Genomic DNA, 21803 nt, shown 5'->3' on the forward strand with positions numbered 1-21803 from the left:
TCTCTTAACTCATTCTTATCCATTAATTCAACATCATTATATGTGATTTCTATGCTCACAGCAGGAGTGTATAAGACTGCCACGTTGCTTATGAACTTCAATTGATAATTTTATCTTTGTAAAAAGTGTTCATTTTTACAATTATCCTTTAGTTCTTATCCATTAATTCAACATCATTATACATGATTTCAACACTCACAGCAGGAGTGTTCAAGACTGTCACGTTGCTTATGAACTTCAATTGAATATTTCAGCTTCATGAAAGTGTTACATTTTTACATATATCCTTTAGAGTGTGAACATTGTCATATATATATTGTGTTATGTGTGTTGATAATTGTATACCTTTCACCCTGTTCTTTCAATCGGCTGATGATGGCACCAAATATGTGTCAAAACTGGTCCTGAATTAAACATGTTGTAACATAAATTTGTGCAACTGTATATCAGTGGAACCTCTTAACTCTCTTTTTAACATTGTGATTCTCAGTTCAATATGGAACAATTATGAAGTTTCTAACTTTAAATGGTACAAATGTAACAAAAATTCAATATCCCGGAATGCAAAATTAAGACATTACATTTCTTTTGCTAGTGGCTTTACGTCACACTGACAGATAGGTGTTATGGCGACGATGGGATAGGAAAGGCCTAGGAGTTGGAAATCATGGCCTTAATTAAGGTACAACCCCAGCATTTGCCTGGTGTGAAAATTAGAAACCATGGAAAACCATCTTCAGAGCTGCCAATAGTGGGGTTCGAACCCACTATCTCCTGGATGCAAGCTCACAGCTGCATGCTCTTAACCGCATGGACAACTCGCCTGGTAAGACTACAACTCTGTTATCAAACCTGAAGCACTATATGCCTTGGAAAGCTTGATCATTGGAGGCAGATCCCTTATTAAAGACAGAGATACAGGAAATGAAAATATTGAGGAAAACCTTTGGTCCAGTCTGCTCAGAGGGAATCTGGATGAAACAAAAGTCTCAGGAGCTTTATCAGCATTCAAAAAAGATCACCGACACCATCAGGAAAAGGCGAATAAAGTTCTATGGCCACATTCTCAAAATGAACAATGACAGGCTCACCAAAAGGAATCTCAACCTTGCTCTCTTAATGAAAGTCAACAACAACTGGCTTACTGAAATAGAAAAAGGCCTTCAGGAAATTGGCATCCTACAGGAAATTGTTCAAGATCAACTCCAGTTCAAAAAATCAGTCAACAACCACCATTTTGCTGAGAAAATGAATACCAGGAACAATAAATCATGGACTGAAAAATGGAGGAAAATGTTCAGTGCCCAGATGAAGAGATTTTGGGAGGAAAAAATCAACATCAGCTAAATAAGTTCTGTCAAGCTCCACAGATGGGCATAAAACTGTAAAAATAATTAGAAAGTTCAGGGGTTTTCAGGAAAATGACAGAAACCATGCAACTGTCTGGACGGATGGAAGATAAAGTACTGGAATGACCAAAAAAATCAAGGAAGGAGATAAAAACATGAGGAAGTTATTTTATGTGACCCATAGATGGCCAAAATCGAAGAAAAAATAGTGATGATAATGATAATAAAAACAAAAACAACATCAACAACAACAACAACAACAATAATAATATTAATATTAAATAACATCTTCTTCAAGCACCATCAAGGTAAACTAAGTTTTGACAACACACAGAACTGTAGAAACAAGAACAAGTATTTCAAGAAACTACTCTATTACGAACTGCTACAGAACAAAATATCTTCCAAACACCACAAAAATAAACTTCCTGACTCAGAACCATCAGATAGTGAGAAAATAAGAGAGGTTATTAAGAACCTTATAAGCAACAGAAAATCTGGTAAAATTTCTATCATTGCAGAATAGCTGAAATATGTTGAGGAAAGGGTATTGGAACAGTTTGAGAGACTCTTCCAAGAGACCAGCCACATAGAAAAGCTTCCAGATGAATGGAAGGATATGATAATCAACCTTTCACAGAGCAGTGCGCCTGTGGATCTGGGCTCTGCATTTGGAAGGCGGTCAGTTAAACCCCACCATTGGCTGTCCTGAAAATGGTTTTCTGTGGTTTCCCATTCTCACTTCAGGCAAATGCTGGAACAGTTCCTATTATAAGCCACAGACAATCTCTTTGCACCTCAAATCAGCATCACACATCTCCTAGCCAGAGAGAGAGCATCAGAGTGGCCTATGTTATAATAGTGGCTGTGACAAGAGCACATTCATGTGGACTGTACAAATTTTATTATTATTGCTAGGCAGCACTTTTATCACCTGCCTTGCAGGATATTCATGAATAATAGTTCATGAATAGGTACATTATTACTTTTTCTAATGCCGCTCAAAGATGTGTTCATTTGTGATTATTGTTTACCTCTTAAAATTTGACTGCAGATGATTACATTTTCAAATGCTTAAAGGTTTTTTCTTTACGTTTCTGGGATATCCCTTCTATGGTCATTGAGAACTGGTTTTAAAATAATTGTCACAATAGTGTCACTGGGCATGCCCCAAATATCTCAATGCCAACAAAGTGAAATTCAGAACATTTTTCAGAAAATACACACATTTTCTCATGGGACAGCACAAGGCTCCCTGATCTTGTGCCTTAATGAGGCACATCAACAGGCTGCCACTGACAGCTAATGACAGAAGCTCTAAGTAAGAGGAGCATTCCGTATTTTCTTCCATTACTCAAACAAGATATCAAACATCACTAAAGTTGAGAGTGTGATGTAAACAGGTGTTGCTAGAAAGAAACAAACAAATCAATTTCTAGTGACTAATTGGATTAACTACTGACTATCCCATAAGCACAGCTCAGATAATTCAACCACATGCTAGATGTATAACATTTTGAAAATGAAAATTCAGTTTGGAACATGCCATCAGTAACATACCTTCAAAAGGTGAGTTTAGCAATGTTAGAACATCCTGAGGAATTGTAACTAGAGTTGTCTTTGGAACTACTCACTATGCCCTGATGGAATCCAGTTCTTGGAAACTCTGCCTTCCAGCATTAAAACACTCAAACTGATATGTTATATGTAGAATAGATGTCTATCAAGACAATCAAGAACACCCAAACAAGAGGATTAACCAAATGTGACTAAAATCCCTGGTCGGGTGGAGAATCAAACTCGACATGCTCAGAGCCGAAGACCATTACGTTGGCCATTCAGCTAAGGAGCCGGATCACTTCCAAATATAGTAAAACCCTCATTTAATAATACTGCTCAGGGGATAATTTTGATTTTAAACAGTTATGTAGTCTATACAAAGTCTGGCTCCTTGGCTGAATGGTCAGTGTCAAGGCCTTCCGTTCACAGGGTTTGAGGTTCGATTCTCAGTTGGGCCAATTTAACCATGACTGGTTTATTCATTTGACTTGGGGACTCGGTGTTTGAGTTGTCCCAGCAAACTCCCCTTTATATACCCACTACACTGTCAATCACCACAAAAACACAATCAATCCCTCCACATGAGGTATTTATAGTACCTATTTCATTTTAATACCTAAATGTCCTCAGCTTTGCACCACTTAGTCTAAAAATGAAGATCCATAGAGCAGTTGAGAGATCAATTATGGTGTTTAGAGTAGAAACTGCACAAAACTGTTACCCTTAAAAGCAACAGCATCAGAATAGGGATGACAGAGATTAGGATGCTCAGGTGGATGTGTGGAGTGACAAGAGAAAAATCACCTGAGGGGAACAGTGACAGTCATCAACCTAGGACAAAAAGCTGAAAAGGTCTGGGCATGGGATGAGGAGAAATGATGACTACATTGGAAGAAAGATCATGCAGATGGAAGTATACAATAGTAGATGGAAGCATGGGATAACCAAAGAAGACATGGGTAAAATGCTGCAAGAATGTATGAGGATGAAAAACTGAAAAAATGACTGATAGATTGATCGATTGACTGATTGATTGACAAAATACCTTTTGATACATGCAGGACTCATTGGAGGAAAATTTGAAGGGCAATAATGGTAGGAGAAAGCCAAGCCATAATTATGACAAACAAGTTAGAGAACTATGTGTTGAAACAGATAGGTAAATTGACTATGAACAAAATCCTATTGCTTTTTATTCATTGTTTTCAGAAAGTTATCTTGAAATGAGTAATAAACTGGAGAGGAGTTCTTTAGTATCAGTAATAACATTGTTGCAAGGAAAGAGTATGCCCAAGTATAAATGGAAATGGAAAACGTTTGAAGGGGACAAAAATAACATCCAGTTTGACAGAAACCTCATAAACAGTTACTGTCATGGGATATCCATTAAGAGCAAGATTGTTTAATGTTCCCCCTGGGTTGTACTGGAGCTCACTTGGAAAAACATTCCACATCACATATTTAGGCATATTACATGCATATTCAATGACTACAGATATAATCTTTGGTACATACCATTTTGAATAGGTTCACTTATTTCCCAACTGAGTTTTGCTTGACTCCATAGCTGACTAAATAGTTAAACATTCCCTTATCTTTTAAGATACCAAGAGATTACATTTCTTTACAGTGCAATGATAAAATAAGATAAGGCTGACACAATAGCTGCAATTAGTAGTAGTGTGGGAGTAACCAACTGCTGATGACATCACCAATTTATTTTGATGAATTGGGATAAAGTGTCTTATTTTCTGTATGTATATGTTCGATTTCTGTTGTTCAATCTTTGAACTATGCACTGAGCTTTATAAAACGCAACAAGGCCTATACAATACAGCATTATGAATGTATATAAAATGAAAATCCACAACCTGTTTCCAGTCATTTGACCGGGTCAGGAATGGAATGAATGAAGCCCCCATTTAGCAGCGAGGATAGGAATTGTGCTGGCTGCCGAAGCCTGTCGCACTCCTCTGGGGCAATGATTAATGACTGACAGATGAAATGAAATATTGGAGAGTGTTGGTGGGATGAATAATGACAGTGAAAACCAGAGTACCCCGAGGAATACTTGCCCCATCTCCGCTTTGTCCAGAACAAATCTCACATGGAGTGACCGGGATTTGAATAACAGAACCCAGCGGTGAGAGGCCGGAGCACAACCACCTGAGCCACAGAGGCTCTATTATGAATATATATAGTTTATTTATTAAATCTGTTATTTTGTAAATTCTCTTTTCCTGTTTTATTAACAGAATTTCTTCCTTATTTCTAACAACACTACTAGGTACTGAACTAAGAAAACAGCAGGCTCTGAGTTAAGCTACATAACATTCTTTATGATATAAAGGTTAAATGAAATCAATCAATCAATCAATCAATCAATCAATCAATCAATCAATCAATCAATCAATCAATCAATCAATCAATCAATCAATCAATCAATCAATCATTAAAATAATACACTACCTAAAATTTATGCTAATTACTCAGGAAATTTGAGTTATGAATTATCAGGACCTGAAATATATTTTCCTATCTAATTTTCAAATGTGTAATGAATTGCAAAGATGTAAATGTTACTGGATTTTATTCAGTGTCAAGAGTTATAAGTAGTGACTCCATAATGTTCTAACCCTTTTATGTCTATTTAATATACTTAATAATAGGTTAGTCAAGGCAAACTTGAAGAAGATAGGAAATCCAACAGATTGCATCTCAGCACCATAGTTCGGCTTTATGGCTAAATGGTTAGCGTACTATGGCCTTCAATCACAGGAGTCCCGGGCTCGAATCCCGGCAGGGTCGGGAATATTAACCATCATGGGTTAATTTCACTGACATGGGGGCTGGGTGTATGTGTCGTCTTCATCATCATTTCATCCTCATCAGGACACGCAGGTCACCAAAGGGCATCAAATCAAAAGACATGCCCTCAGACACTTCTCGCACTAAAAGCCATATGGCATTTGCCTGGAGGAGGGGTGAGAAAACACGGAAAACCATTTCGAGGATGGCTGAGGAGGGAATCAAACCCCTCTCAACTCAGTTAACCTCCTGAGGCTGAGTTGACTTCGTTCCAGCTTTCATACCACGCCTCACATTGCATGGCTGAGCTAGGAATCGAACCCGGGCCTCTGGGGGTGGCAGCTAACCACACTAACCACTACACCACAGAGTTGGATAATAATAATAATAATAATAATAATAATAATAATAATAATAATAATAATAATATTATAAAACCAGGCGAGTCGGCCGTGTGGTTAGGGGCGCGCAGCTGTGCGCTCGCATCCAGGAGATAGTGGGTTCAAACCCCAATGTCGGCAGCCCTGAAGATGGTTTCCCGTGGTTTGCTATTTTCACGCCAGGCAAATGCCTGGGGCTGTACCTTACTTAAGGCCACGGTCGCTTCCTTCCCATTCCTAGGCCTTTTCTCTGCCATCATCGCCATAAGACCTATCTGTGTCAGTGCGACGTTAAGCAAATAGCGAGAGATAATTATAAATAATAATAATAAAAAAATTATTATATTATCCACTACGCCACAGATGTGGAAAATTATGATAATATTAATAATAATAATAATAATAATAATAATAATAATAATAATAATAATAATAATAATAATAATAATAATTTGTCTTTCCATTTACCCTCCAGGGTTGGTTTTTCCCCCGGACTCAGCGAGGGATCCCTGCTCAACCGCCTCAAGGCCAGTGTCCTGGAGCATGAGACTTAGAGTCGCAGATACTTTTTCTTGTTTTTGTTTTACGTCGCACCGACACTGACAGGTCTTATGGCGACGATGGGATAGGGAAGGCCTGGGAGTGGGAATGAAGCGGCCGTGGCCTTAAGTTAGGTACCATCTCAGCATTTGCCTGAAGGAGAAGTGGGAAACCACGGATAACCACTTCGAGAATGGCTGAATGAGGTAATCAAACCCCTTCTGCGCAGCTGACCTTATTATTGTAGTTTGATGGTGGAAACAAACACGTGTAACACCGAGGTAGATGAAAGTACACAAAATGTAACAATAGTAACAGGTTTAGTCATTCATGTAGTGGGCATTTGCATGATTAAAAATCATCATTTTGTCACGATCAGGTAATAATGATGCTCGCCTAGCAGATATGATTTGTTCCGCTGTGGAAAACATCTCTTCTGCAGGCATGGACATGGCTGGAACAATAAGTTAGGAACATGTCCAGCCCCGTAGTGTAGGGGGCAACGCGTCCGCCTGTTACCTGGCGACCCCAGGTTCAATTCCCGGCTGGGTCAAGGGTTTTTAATTGTAAATGATTAATATTCTTGGCCTGGGGACTGGGTGTTTGTGTCGTCCTTAACGTTCCTTACCTCACATTCAACACTTTACACTTCTGCCATTTACACAATACACGCAGGTACCCACATATGGTGCAAGTAGGGGCAAAAGATCTTTCTAGGTCGATGATTCGAACAAATAGCATTAAAAAAAAGAAAAAAGTAGGAACCTACTGCTACCTCATGTAGTGGAGTGGCTTGATGTTCCTCCCAGTACTTGAAGGGATCCATTGAGCTTGGAAGAGGGAGCATCTCTAAATACTGGCGCAGCCGTATTACCGCATCAGATTTGGTGGTACTTGTGGTCTTATGCTGGGCTACCTTATCTTCCATAAAAGGAAGGAGATCCTCAGTTCCCCAACTACCTGATGAGGTGGAAGCTTAATTGTTGGATTGTCCTGCCGCCTTTGGAGAACAGTTTTGAGTTCATTTTCCACCTGCATTTAGAAGGAATATATTATTAACAGAAAATAATCAAAGCATGTATTTGATGACTGAGTATATGCTTAATGTACTGACCTGCATATGCGCTTCTTCAGCCCGATCAGGTACCCAAAAAGCCGCTTTCTTAAACCTTGGGTATAGGAGAGTCGCTCCTTGAGAAACAAAACGACTTTGATACTGAATGAGTCGCTCTGTTATAGTTTCCAAGGCACTCGTCCTGAAGTACTCCCCTACCTCAGTTTTGGGAGTTTCTGCTGAAACTGGGAGGAATAGCCCGTGCACCATAGGAATTATTTTGGACGACGTGATGTAACGTCGCCCTGATAACATCACAGTCATCTTTTCGAGTGGGCAGAGGATGGAGCACACTTCTCTTAAAATGTTCCATTCTTCCGCTGAAACATGATAGATAACTGCTTTATAACGCCACAAACCTAATGCCTTATTTATTGCTCACAATAATACCTGCTCCCACCTGTAATTAACCGAGGGCCATTTGTAAGTTCTGACAGCACTACTATAATTGGCTGTTTAACTTCCAGCAGTCTCCGGATCATTGCCAATTTACTGTTCCAGCGCGTTGGGGTTTGCTGTAGCAATCGCAGTTCTGCCACACTGGCCACACTCTGGGCAATCCTCAATTTTTCATTAGCTACAGTACTTTGCCTGTTGAGAAATTAAATACAACAAGTCTATATACATACGTAGGCTAATAATGTTACAAATAATTAATTCCCTGAAAACTCTGTTAGCACAGTCTAATGGCATTACGTACGAACATAATGGGAATACTTGAAAAATGATACAGTGTCAGAACATATGTAGATTTATCAAGACAGGAAGTGACTCTGTTTTGTTAATGCTATAATTGACTGCTAAGTTTAGAGTGTGTGCCACGCATGGTAAATTACGGATGTTGAGACATCTGATGGCAGCTGTGATGTTTGCTGCATTATCCGTTGTTATAGCCGGTACTTTTCCTCTGAGCCCCATGGACGAAATCACCTCAGAAATGTGACCGGCTAGGTTGATTGCCGTATATGCACCTCTCAACACAGACGTCTCAAGAGATGCAAATTTGAATTCTCTGTCAACCAAAAAGTGAGCTGTCATGGTTAAATAACTGTCCTGTCTGTTAGACGAGCAACAGTCATTGCAAGTGATAAATATCATTGTTAAACCATATTGAAGATAGTATATGTAGGATGCTAAAGGGTTTATTGTGCCACCTATTCAATAAATTATAAATTTTTAAGTATTTAGGGATTTATTACCATTTCCATTTGATTGTGACATGTTTTGCCCTTCTTTGAGGGCATCATCAGTCATAGTACCACTTCAAGGCATAAATCAGGTACCTGTTTTTTTTTTTGTTTTTTTTTTTTTTTTTTTTTTTTTTGCTAGGGGCTTTACGTCGCACCGACACAGATAGGTCTTATGGCGACGATGGGATAGGAAAGGCCTAGGAGTTGGAAGGAAGCGGCCGTGGCCTTAATTAAGGTACAGCCCCAGCATTTGCCTGGTGTGAAAATGGGAAACCACGGAAAACCATTTTCAGGGCTGCCGATAGTGGGATTCGAACCTACTATCTCCCGGATGCAAGCTCACAGCCGCGCGCCTCTACACACACGGCCAACTCGCCCGGTAGGTACCTGATTAGTAATTAGATTGTATATACTAAGATACAAACTTAACATATTACAAAGGAAAAAAAAAAAAAAAGCAATGGTCAGTGATGATACAGATAAACAATATATGTTTATAGACACAGTAGTCGGCACCAATGCGTAAAATCACAGGGTCCAGCAGTGGTGGTCCGAAGAATAACTGATGCTACTCTAACAGAAAATCATAGGAAATTATTATAAAGTCTATACACATATTTACATGAAAGTAGTTTGGGGAGAAAGGGTATAAAGTGTCTGGCGTCAGTGTTCATAACACTAATTACTGCCGTTTTGATTGAACGATCACAGTTTGACAGGGTAATTATACAGTAATTTTACAATATTCCATTGAACAGCTGGGAAATTACAAGCTTATAATACATATTTACAAGAGAGCAGCTTGGGGAGAAAGGATACAAAATATCTGACACCAAGTGCTTCTCGTTGTTTCAGCCATTGGTTGACGATTGCAGCATTAACACTATACAGTAATATGCAGAGTGGTCTAACCTCAGTTCATAACTGTTGGGGGCTGAGAATAATATTCCACCGTTTTCTCAAGAATATCAAATGAGGTTCATAGGCGTAGTCATACTGGAAGTTGTCAGGTTGAAGTCCCGGGTTCATGATTATGGCTCCATAAGCACGGTGAATTTGGTTGGCATGGAAGGAAACTCTTTGGGTGTCATGACGCTTAGGTATAAATTTAGTGTAGTCAAAATGGAAGGTCATTGAGTATATGGTGCATTTTGAAAGGCAACAGTGACGGCAGTTATTTGTTGATAATTGTATTTTCAGGGAATACGTTGTGGGGTTATAATCTTTCACTTTTGAGGTCTGTTAACTTCATGATAACTTTGAATACTATGTGAAAAATCAGTGTGAGAATGCTGGTGAGACTTTAAACTGATATTATGCCGTAAATGGAAACATGAGGGACATCAGGACGAAGTTTTTGTTTTGTGATGCTGACCTAGTAAAATAGAATGGAGCTGCTTATTGTATAATCCGTGGTGGAGGGATTAAATGTAAAAATACAATACTACAGAGTCGGAGCGTCATAGCTAGTACAAGATATCTTCTTTACTGTTTGTGAAGTGGAGCCGTAGTGGCACGCCATGTTAGTGCCGGTGCATGCTGGATTCTATTGTGTTGTTGAAAGTTGTGTTGGATGGAGTGGAAGTTATCTGTAATCAAGATGTTATTATTAAATTGGTTTGCAAAGAATAGATCTAAGTAAGTAAAGAAGAGTAAATGTTAGTGTTACATACCCGATGTGTTGCTGATAAGCTACTCGTTAGTGAGTGCTGACTGACTATGAAGGAGGCTCAGCCGGTATTCTGCGCATGTGTTTGTGCATTTGGCAACGGGGTGTGGGGAGTTTTGGGAGGGAGGAGCATGGGCGAAGATCATGCGCAGAGGAGAGTTGACGGAATGGTGGGAGGTAGAGTGGAGGGGTGAGCTTGTAATGTGTTGGGAGTGTTGGTTGATACGGTGCTGAGTTGAAAAAAGAGGGGGGGAGGTGAGGGTATGGACACGAAAATTACGTGGATAGTGTTGATGTCTTTTTTTCTAATGCAGTTGAGATGTTATTTGTGTTGGGTGTTGTGTTTTTGATGGTCTTGTGGTTTTTACTTCTCATAATGTATCGATGGGGTCGTATTGGAGGGGGAAGTGCTTGGGTGGGAGGAGGCATGGGCTTGCTGTTATTGCGTGTGGGAGAATTTGAGGGAATGGGGGAGGAAGGAGGAGGGGGGTGTCTGTCAAGGTGCTGGAAGAGTGAGTTGATATGGTATTAAAGATTTTAGAAAAGTTGTTGCCTTGAAAATTCATTTTTTGTAGTAAGGTGGGAATTTGATATAAAGGGTTTTTTTAAATATCTATTATCTCACTGAGGTTTTTGTCTTTATTGAAGTGTTGGTCTAGAAAGATGTATAGGTTCTCAAATTCAGTCATTAGTTTGCCTTTCTAAACTCTTTTTAGGATTTTTAAATCTTGTTCTATTGTGGTGAAGTGTTGGCCAGTGTCCCTCATGTGGGTACTCATTGCGGAAAATTTATTATGTCTTTGGGCATTATTATTCTTCGGACCACCACTGCTGGACACTGCTAAAATACCCTGTGATTTTACGCATTGGTGCCGACTACTGTGTCTATAAACATATATTGTTTATCTGTATCATCACTGAACAATGCTTTATTTATTTTTTCCATTGTAATATGTTAAGTTTGTATCTTAGTATTTACAATTTAATTACTAATCTGGTACCTGATTTATACCTTGAGGTGGTACTATGACTGATGATGCCCTCAAAGAAGGGCGAAACATGTCTCAATCAAATGGAAATGGTAATAAATCCCTAAATATTTAAAATTTTATAATGTATTGAATAGGTGACACAATAAACCCTTTAGCATCCTATAGACCAACAGTCAGCCATTAATGCGACATGCTTAGCTTTATCCACGTTGCTAGCAACTTTCACATGCATGTCTGCATACAGCTTTGGCATATGTACCTGGAAAACATCTCAGAAGTTATTATCTGTTATACACCCTTGATGTTCTAAACATAATCAGGTGTATTCAATTCCATATCTGTATACTAACTGTAACAAGAACATGATACATTTGTAATTTACTTTTACTTACATCTGACAAAGTGCGGCATGATGGAAGTTTGTACAGTGGGTTTAATTTACATACGAACTTTTTAAACCCTTTGTCCTCCACAATTTACAAAGGTTGCATGTCGGTTGGTACGAAAAGAGCCAAGGAATGATCTAAATCTTTCTCTTCTTTACTGCTGCAAACGTACGAATTAACAACATGATCGTGAGGTCACTTCGTCGAGATTTTCCTTGTGGGCCCTTTTCACATGGTCCATTAGAGTGGATGTTCCACCGCCAGTGTAATAAATCTTACCACATAGCTTTTATCTCGCAGATTTCTTTCCTTCCCACAATTTAAAAAAAAGCCACATATCAGAAGGCTTTCTCGGCATTTCAATTCCAGTAATCTGCAATAAAATACACAGTCACAGTAAATGCTAAAGTAAACAGAACAGCCCTTGAATGGCTGTTTAAATTCATATATTCTTCTATATTTGTACAGCAGATGGCTTACGGTACTTACATCATAAACCCGCTCCAAATTAGTACGTCACCTGTAGAAACAAGGCACACAAGACCACACGCAGTGTTCTCAGTAAGCAAGGTAACTAGCAGTAATGTTTCCCTGTCCTCCGCAAAACCTCCAAAGGACCGATTTGTGCCTGGGAATACCGATTGTGGCGCTACACTCACACAACCAATATTGAAATCATTTCAATCACAGGTGCAACTGCTCCTTTTTCCAACACTAGCTGTCACTGTCCTGTCAGATGACCAACAATCAGCTGTTGATGCGACATGTGTCGCTAGCACTTCTTACCCTTATATCCGGATAAAGCTGTAGCATATGAACCTGGAACACACCACAGAGGGTATGACTTATTGTTGTTTGAACCTAGATAGTCTAAACATAATCAGGCCTATTCCATTGCCTGTCTATAACACAAACGTGACGCATTTGTATTACTAACATCTGACAACGTGTGGTGTGATGGACGTCGATATCGAGGGTTTCATTTACGTATGAACAGTGTAAACACGTTATCCTCCACAATTCATACATATTTCATATCAGTTGCCACAAACAGAGGCAAAGAATGGACTAAGTCTTTCTTTTCCTCCGTGCTCTAATCGTATACTGCAACAGGGATGTTGTTAACGACTTTATGATCATGAACTCACTCCATCACCATTCCCTTTTCACATATTCCATTAGTTTAGATATTTCCCCACAGTAGAATAAACCTTTTACTGGACGAGTTGGCCTTGCGATTAGAGCCGTGCAGCTGTGAGCTTGCATCCGGGAGATAGTGGGTTTGAACCCCACTGTCGGCAGCGCTGAAGATGGTTTTCTGTGGTTTCCCATTTTCACACCAGACACATGCTGGGGCTGTTCTTTAATTAAGGCCATGGGCACTTCCTTCCCACTCCTAGACTTTTCCTATCCCATCGTCGCCATACGACCTATCTGTGTTGGTGTGACGTAAAGCCAATTGTAAAAAAAAAAAAAAAAATACCAAACCTTACCACACAGCCTACATTTTGTGGATTTGTTTTCTTCACATACATCAAATAATGCCAGGCATCAGACATCTTTCTTGGCATTTTAATCAGTTTTCTAGTAATCTACTCGCTGAGCGAGTGGCTGCACAGTTTGGGCCACATGGCTGGCAGCTTGCATTCGGAAGATAAAGGGTTTGAACCCCACTATCGGCAGCCCTGAAGACAGTTTCACGTCATTTTCCATTTTCACTCCTAGAAATTGCTCTCCTTAGCCATTCCTATCACATCGTCATCATAAGACGGCATGATGTAAAGCAAATTGTTACAAAAATAATCGACAAATTAAACACAAACGATAAATGAGAATGTATATATTTCATATATTCGCCTTCATCATGCTTATAAAGCAGTATTTACTATGTCGCTAGCACATCCGTTGCGCACCACAGGTGGAACGGCAAGCGAGCACATATTCAGTATTGTTCCTCCGTCCTCCGCTCACCCTCCAAAGCACCGATTGGTTTCTAATCAACAGTTTACTACCGGAGAATACCGGAGGGAGCGCTGCACTCACACTACCGATTGCAATCATAGGAGCAACTGCTCCATTCCCAGTTCTAGTCATAGGTGTGTTCTGGCCCCGGGCGCTGGAATGTTGAGTAATCTGTCACTTCCTCCTCTCCTAGCATGGGAAACATGAAATTTCCAAACTAATTCCCGATTTCCATACATCGGCATGAATCACGAAGACTAGATAAGTCCGTGGTTCACAACTAGTGGAGCAAACCCTAGATAAAACAAGGGGGGGGGGGGGGGGGCGGGGGGCAAATATGTGAATCTTCTTTCCAAATTTTCTTTCTAGCTTGACAACCTAGTATGCGATACTTCCGACAGTGCATTCCGCAATGTGTGAGGAAAAATTACAGGAGTAAATACTGTATTTAAAGGATGAATAAAACACAAAAAGTAATACATTTGAGGAAAAGACCAAGAAAAGGTCAAATATAACACTAAAATAGGACTTAATAAAAATAAAACAAATTCCTACTAAATACTTTTAAACCCTTGCTTTCAGGCAGCTTTTTATGTTAGAAGTTAATAAAAAGCATGATGCAAATAAAGAAAAAATAAAATTATTGAAGATTAAGTGGATATTAACTCAAGTTTTACTGTGACAAAACCTAACAAGGAACTATTAGCGCTAAAATAACAGATCAAAATTAAACTATCATCATACCTTCATCATCACTGTTGGCTTCTTTGCATTTTACTATATAATAATAAGATTTATTAATCACACCGTGTACATTAAATAATAGATTGATCGCCGAAATTCTTATCATCTGCATAAACCTTTAGCTTGGCAACCTAGTATGCGATACTTCCGACAGTGCACTCCACAGTGCGTGCAGAGGCATTGAGGTGATGCCTGGTGATATATTCTTTGGTCACAAATTCTGTAACGAAACCTGTGGGCTGCTGTTCATGTGATGATGTGCTGCAGAAAGAAGTTTGGTTGCTTCCATTCATTGTGTTTATGTATGCATGTTCATTCCTCAGCCCTAAGACTGGTTGAATCCTCAACAGATCCGCCATTAGCTGGCACAGATGGCCTAGGCATCAATGAAGAGGCATACTAAGGAAATGAGGAGTGAGGTAGTTTCCTGGTGCTTTCCTTACCGAGCCAGAAGTTGCTATTACATATCAGTCTGCCAAGCTCACTGAAAGGCATGCATCAACCGACCCTATGAGCAACATTTTCACACTATTCATAGCAGAGACTGGCTGCATAAGGAATTGCACTACTAGCATTGCTCATACCTCAGTCACTTTCATATTGTCAAAGCCAAGGATAAGACCGAGACAGGTCAATGAAAGTAACAAAATTGCTCTAGCCTATACCAGAAGACATAGTGCATTGTAAACACTAGGTCCCACCAGTAAAGGCATTTGTGTTCATAGCAAGTGTCAAAAAGAAACCTGAATCCACGCCTGTTGCTCTTTCTATATGATTCTTCGTTCTCTGTACCTGACCTTATAACTCATATCCAAATTTCTTGCATAGGCTCTACAAGCCGTTTCCATTCTCATATTATATCTCATCAAATGAGAGCAAAATTCTTTTTTTTCCTACCATTCACCTTACTGCATTGGTTCGGAACCAGACCACAATATAAGTCACAAGGATATGACAAATATGGTACTTGCAAGTTATGAATCTCATTCCGTATTGACGGTTATCACTTTACTAAAGAAAATAATTTATAAAATCCTCCTATCAACACAATTCAAGTCATCTGTTAGATGATGGTACTTGTATGAGAAATGACTGGTCAATTTCAATGGAACAAATTAAGGGTCATCTGTGCCGGATAAACAGGAATACTTGGATTGTGACGATGGCATACGAGTGCAATCTCTATTATGCAAACGTTCATCTGATTTTTGAGATACTGGTATTGCTCCTTCAGTGCTCACCACTGTCATAGCGTTTTTGGGTGCTGTCGCACAGTTCTTTTTGCCTGCCGTTGTTAACGTCAATGCTCTACTGCTTCCTCACCAGTAAGAAAGCATTCAGCATAATGCATTGCCTATGACAACTGGCTTGTTAAGTACATTTGCCCGTTTTATCACATCCAATTGTGATGAACTACATTTAATTTACTTCAGTTTTTTGGAGTATTTTAGTACAACCTACATGGCAAATCTGGAGGCATTTAATCATAAATATTAGCTCATTTCATCCTGCCTTTGGACTACTTTTGAGCAAACTGTTTGTACGATGAATACTATAGTGTATAATCACAAATCATATTTATCAGAGACATAAATACTATGCTGTCACTTATATTTTTGTAAATACACAGTTCAAAAAAATGTGAACATTAATTTGGTAGATGGGGTTCCAATGATCGTACAGCATACCTTGAGACCTTAGCTACACAGGGTATGCCAAATTGAAGTTATACTCCATCTGTAGGCTTAGCCATGCATTAAACTGTCAGGTGACCCCTCAAAACAAAGTGAATAGCGGTGCATCCGTGTGTCTTTGTGAGTATACAGACTACTGCGATCATCTGAGAATGTTGTATGTCAACCAGTACGTCCCATGAGACATCTTAACGAGGTTCAAGTCACAAGGACCATCATGTATCGCGATTGACCTGTCTAAGGCACACCTTTTTACAAGTGATTATTTTCATATTGACCGTATTGAAGTTCAATTATTAAATGTTTAACATTTAATAATGGCACACCTTATTGAAGCTAGCCGGACAGGGTGCACTGTCAGGGCATGGACCTTCAGCAATGCACAGGTTCACAGATGAACAGCTACAGCACATGGGAGCTGTACAGTATCAAAATGAAATAATGAGAGGCCAATCTCTATGGTAAGTAATTCCTGTAGGAGTAAATGGGAAACACTGCTACCGTACGTCTCTGCTCTAAGGTAAGCAACCTGTGTTGTAGGAATATTTTTAAAAATTGTTTTCATTTTCATGCACTCTCTGGAGAGGGTTGTGTCTGATACCATATACCCTTGCAAGCAATTGAATTTTATTTTGCTAATTGCTTTACGTCGCACTGACACAGATAGGTCTTATGACGACGATGGGACAGGAAAGGGCTAGGAGTGAGAAGAAAGTGGCCGTGGCCTTAATTAAGGTACAGCCCCAGCATTTGCCTGGTGTGAAAATGGGAAACCACGGAAAATCATTTTCAGGGCTGCTGACAGTGGGGTTCGAACCTACTATCTCCCAAATGCTGGATACTGGCCGCACTTAAGTGACTGCAGCTATCGAGCTCGGTAATTTAATTTTAGAGATATCTGGATAGTAGCCTGTAGTACCCACATTCGACCGGATGATGGTGGCGATACAGCATAAGATTCCAAGATACACTCGAAGCTTTGGGGAGCCAGCCCATCTCTCCTGAATTGTGGCCAATTTGTTCAATGAACACACTACAGATAGGAGAATGCTTCCCTAGATCCTACTGAACATAACAGGAATGCTGTCAACAGGAATGTGTGCACCCTGAAGTCTCTTCTGACCAATCTCAATATATTATGGGAGGCTGTGCAGTGATCATGATCTGATAGGAGATTCCTGTACCATTAGATGGTGAGGGATGTTGACAGGTGTACCTGAGGCCCCATTTAATTCCGGACTCTCAAAGCCTGGTAAAAGGTCACCTGGACAGATGAGTTGAGGTACCAACTGGCACACACCAATGGAAGTAGCCATAAGAGTTATGAGTAATCCATTGTTGGAAGGAGTAGCTTTGTATAAATGTGGCAGTAATGTGGGAGATGGGTGACAACAGAAGGGACACTCGACTAACAATAGCCAGTCAATAATGTTATTGTTGAAAGTTTTAGGTCCTTAGAACACTATTCATCATCGCATTTTGTTTTCAGCTGACTCAGTGATATTAAACTATAATTATGACTCATATGCGACTTGCACAATTTGACTCAGGGATTAATTTTCACTCTCCCACCGAACTACAGCTTTTCTTTCTTCCATATTCTCAATCAGAAAAATTAAATTACAGTTTTGTAATACAAATTTAATTTGTAATCATATTTCCATCTACTTTGTTCCCTTGATACAATTGTTGAATAACAAGTACAGGGTGTGCACAAAGTTCGTATACTGCTATATTAAATTAAACTCAAACTGATATGATATAAAAGTACATATACTCATTATTTATTTATTTTTCCTTACATCTTAGGAATCTAAAACATCTGTATGTGCCCCTCCATGGTTCTGCATAGCTGGATATGCCATCATGTTCTAATGATCATATTAAGCAACATCCTTGGGGTCACTGTCTGAAAAGCTTCAAGCACCGTATTTTTCAGATTATCAATTCCAATATATCTCTGCTTCCTCACATGTTCCTTGATATAACCTCACAGTGCATTATCGCTTATTGTTAGATCAGGGCTCCTTGGTGGGCATGGAAGAGGAGCTGGATCATTGTCCAATCCTCGACCGATCCAGCGATTCCCAAAGAATGCGTTCAGACTTTGTTGAACATACACTGCAAAGTGAGCTGGTGCCCCATTGTGTTGAAGCCAAATGACATCTAAGATTCCCGCATTTTTCAGCTGTGGGATGAACCAGCTGGAGGTAACTGTTCTGATTAACAGAACCATCTAAAAAATATGGGCCAAACAGATGCGTTAGTGCCATTCCGGCCCAGATCATGACGTGAGGTGGGTTTTCCTCTATTTCCTGAAAAAAAAGTGGTTTTTTTCCTTTCCCTAAAAGTAAACATTGCAACTATGGGAGCTGCGATACATCGTAAATTCGTCAGTGAACATGACTTCTGCCTTCTGAGCCACTGTTTGGAATTGTTGCAGCATCCGACCACAAGCATCAACACGTCTCTCCAAATCATCATGTGATAATTCACTGACACTCAATCGACACCAACACCTCATTTTCAGATCCACTTTGATGTATTTCCTCATGGTTGGTTCAGGTATCCCCAACTCTCACGCACATTTCCGTATGGATTTGACCGGAGATTGTTCGACAGATTTTTCCAAGTCAGCAAAAAGTTCAAGTCTGGTGGATGGTCTTCCACTTCTCGGCACATAGCAAACACTGCCGTTAAAAAAGGCTTTCTTTTCCCACGCTAGCGTCTTCTTTGTCGGTGCTGCTTTCACAAATCATGCAACAAAATCATCTCCCACATTTTTAATTGATTTGCCATTAATTTTATGCTCATGAATCCACACAGCAGCCAGCAAACGTTCCTCAATAGTATAATCACGTGTATCAGCCATGCTTTCACTATTTTGGCACCAGCTGCTGTCAACAATCAAAGTATCTACATATTAAAAGTTTAGGTTCTTTCTCTTTAGTCTTTAATTTGGATATTTTCTTTGTTTTTAGATCTCACGCGTTTCATGTGTTACATGCGGTTGTCATTAGCTAGATCTCAATCTTCAAAAGGTTCAATGGTTCCCTGTTGAAGTTCACCGCAAGATAAAATAAGACTGATCCATGCCACAGGAGGATGTTTATCCTAATTTGAAATGTTTTTATGCACTTTGTTACATGTAATTTGGTTCTTACAACATCAAGACCTTGTGTATCAACACATCAAAGAACAATTTTGAGACTTTAGTGATTAGCTTGCCAGTAATATGTGAGATGTTTTACAACTTGACAGATGCACTTTCTTTTCATATTTTAAGTTGATGTTTTGTTCTAGATTTATTTTCACCATAGACTTTAATTCCATTGGTCTTTTTAACAATTCAGTGAAATGGTTTAGTACAGATGGTATTACCTGAAGATGTCCACTAAGTGGACAAAACATGTACTAGTATTTGCTGTCAGGTAATAACTTTTATCTGAATAAATAGTACATTCAATTAGTGGATCTTTACATTACATTTGTATTTGCACATCAAAGTATCTGACAGTAGAAATAAATAAAATAAATAATAAGTAGGGGTATACTGACTTTGTGCGCACTCTGTAAATTGCCTTGTCTTCTTTCCCTAGAAGTGATTTTTCATCCGAGTTCTTATTATTCATACACAGAGTTTTCCTTCCTCCAAAAACTTCTTTGATTTTCCGATATGCAGAATCTATCTTTCCTGCAGCCATACAACTTTCAACACATTTATACTTCTCCTTCAGCAATTCTTCCTTGATAATGTCTTGTACTTTCTGTCAACTTCATTCATTTAGTTGCCTGTATGCCTTACTGCAGTCCTCATTCATAGTGTTGTACTTCAGCCATTCATCAGTTAATCTTAGTAACACATGAATTATATACCGATTCCTCTTGATATTGTACACCTTCTTCTAAACTTTTCATCAGCTGCCATATTGATCTTATTTTTCAGAACAGTCCACTCTTCATCTACTTTGTTGTTTTCACCTTTTCCATTTAGTCCTTAAAACCTTCCCTCACTCTCTTTTCCTTCAAATCTACATCCCATCACACCTCTTTGTCTTTCTTCAACTTTAAACAGAATTTCAATACCACCAAGCTGTAGTCAGAATCCACGTCTGCTCCTGGAAAGTCTTGCAATTTAACATCTGGTTTCTGAATGTCAGCCGAGCCATGGTGAAGTCTATTTGATATCTTTCAGTATCCCCAGATCTGGTCCATGTATCCAGCCAATGTTTGATTCACCTGAACCATGTGTTAGTAAGGACTAAATAATGATCAGAGGAGAATTCTACGAACCGACCTGCTCCTTCCTTTCTTTGTTCCACTTCATATCCTCCTTACAATACCTTCTCTTCCTTGGGCTGCCACTGCCTACCAGTCTTTCATCACAATTAGATTTTCATCTAACATACTCTCACTGGTCTTTGAAAAGCCCATAGTGAGGAATGGGATGGAATTCCCATGCCCATTCTTCAATGGAAACTATAATTTATGGCAATAGTCCACAATGCCTCCCCTGTGAGCCATGTGACCTTGCCGCAGTGGGGAGGCTTGTGTGTCCCAATGAAGCAGGTAGCCGAGCTGAAGGTGCAACCATATAGGATGGGTATCTGACGAGAAACCAGACTAATGAATGGTTCATATATATCATAAAAAGAAAGAAAGGTTCCACCTAATCAATACTAATTTATTATCACATGTATGATGGAATATCACATGTATAATAGGACTGGTTTCGACCTCTTACAAGATAATCCTCAGCTGCATTAGAATCCTATGTTTGCATTTTGTATAATACCTCATTCCTAAAAGAATGGAACTTGTTTTAACTGAATAGGAAAAAGCTTATGGTAAATTATTCTTACATTATGCATTAGAAAGAAAGAAAAGACGAATCCATTTTATTATAATTACATGTATATATTGCGTCATTGTATTATGTTGGAACTCTTAGCAAAAGTGTAATCAACATAATGTTGTTAAATTTCAGAATATGTCATTAAGCTTTTAGGAATGAGGCATTATGCAAACATAGGATTCTAATGCAGCTGAGGATGACCTTGTAAGAAGTCGAAACCGGTCCTATTATACATGTGATATTCCATCATACATGTAATAATAAATTATTGATTAGGTGGAACCTTTCTTTCTTTTTATGATATTTGGTGGCTATCAATACGGAACAAAAATGAAATCTATAAATCAAGATATAAATCAAGTTAATGAATGGTTCATCGAAAGGAAGGGTAGCAGCCTTTCGGAAGTTGCAAGGGCGGCAGTCTAGATGATTGACTGATATTGTCTTGTAAAAATACTTAACATGGCTTAGTTGTGTTGATACAGCTACACAGCTGAAAGCAACGGGAAACTACAGCTGTAACTAACTCCCGAGGACATGCAGCTCTCTCTGTATGAATG

The 21803-nt window shown here is 39.2% G+C and overlaps 1 protein-coding gene across 4 annotated transcripts in view; it reads right to left on the reverse strand.

Moving 5' to 3' along the window:
* LOC136866427 (uncharacterized) overlaps window positions 1–21803 on the reverse strand; it is a 102534-nt gene that overhangs the window by 23124 nt on the left and 57607 nt on the right. For 2 of the 4 annotated variants that reach the window (XR_011017941.1, XR_011017940.1), the window contains exons 2-6: window positions 12478–12807; window positions 11995–12361; window positions 8152–8342; window positions 7752–8071; window positions 7413–7669 (exon numbers count right to left, since the gene is read on the reverse strand). The exons of 1 other annotated variant lie outside the window; for it this stretch is intronic. Coding sequence is in view for 1 of the 3 variants with exons in the window: in XM_067143353.2 (XP_066999454.2) it covers window positions 7413–7565 (153 nt within the window). In the remaining 2 variants the exon portion in view is untranslated. Of the gene's footprint in view, window positions 1–7412; window positions 7670–7751; window positions 8072–8151; window positions 8343–11994; window positions 12362–12477; window positions 12808–21803 lie in introns of those variants that run through there. One more of the 4 variants, XM_067143353.2, reaches the window with a different exon arrangement.

Source organism: Anabrus simplex, chromosome 3 (assembly GCF_040414725.1).
Source record: "Anabrus simplex isolate iqAnaSimp1 chromosome 3, ASM4041472v1, whole genome shotgun sequence".
In the NCBI taxonomy this organism is placed as follows: domain Eukaryota; kingdom Metazoa; phylum Arthropoda; class Insecta; order Orthoptera; family Tettigoniidae; genus Anabrus; species Anabrus simplex.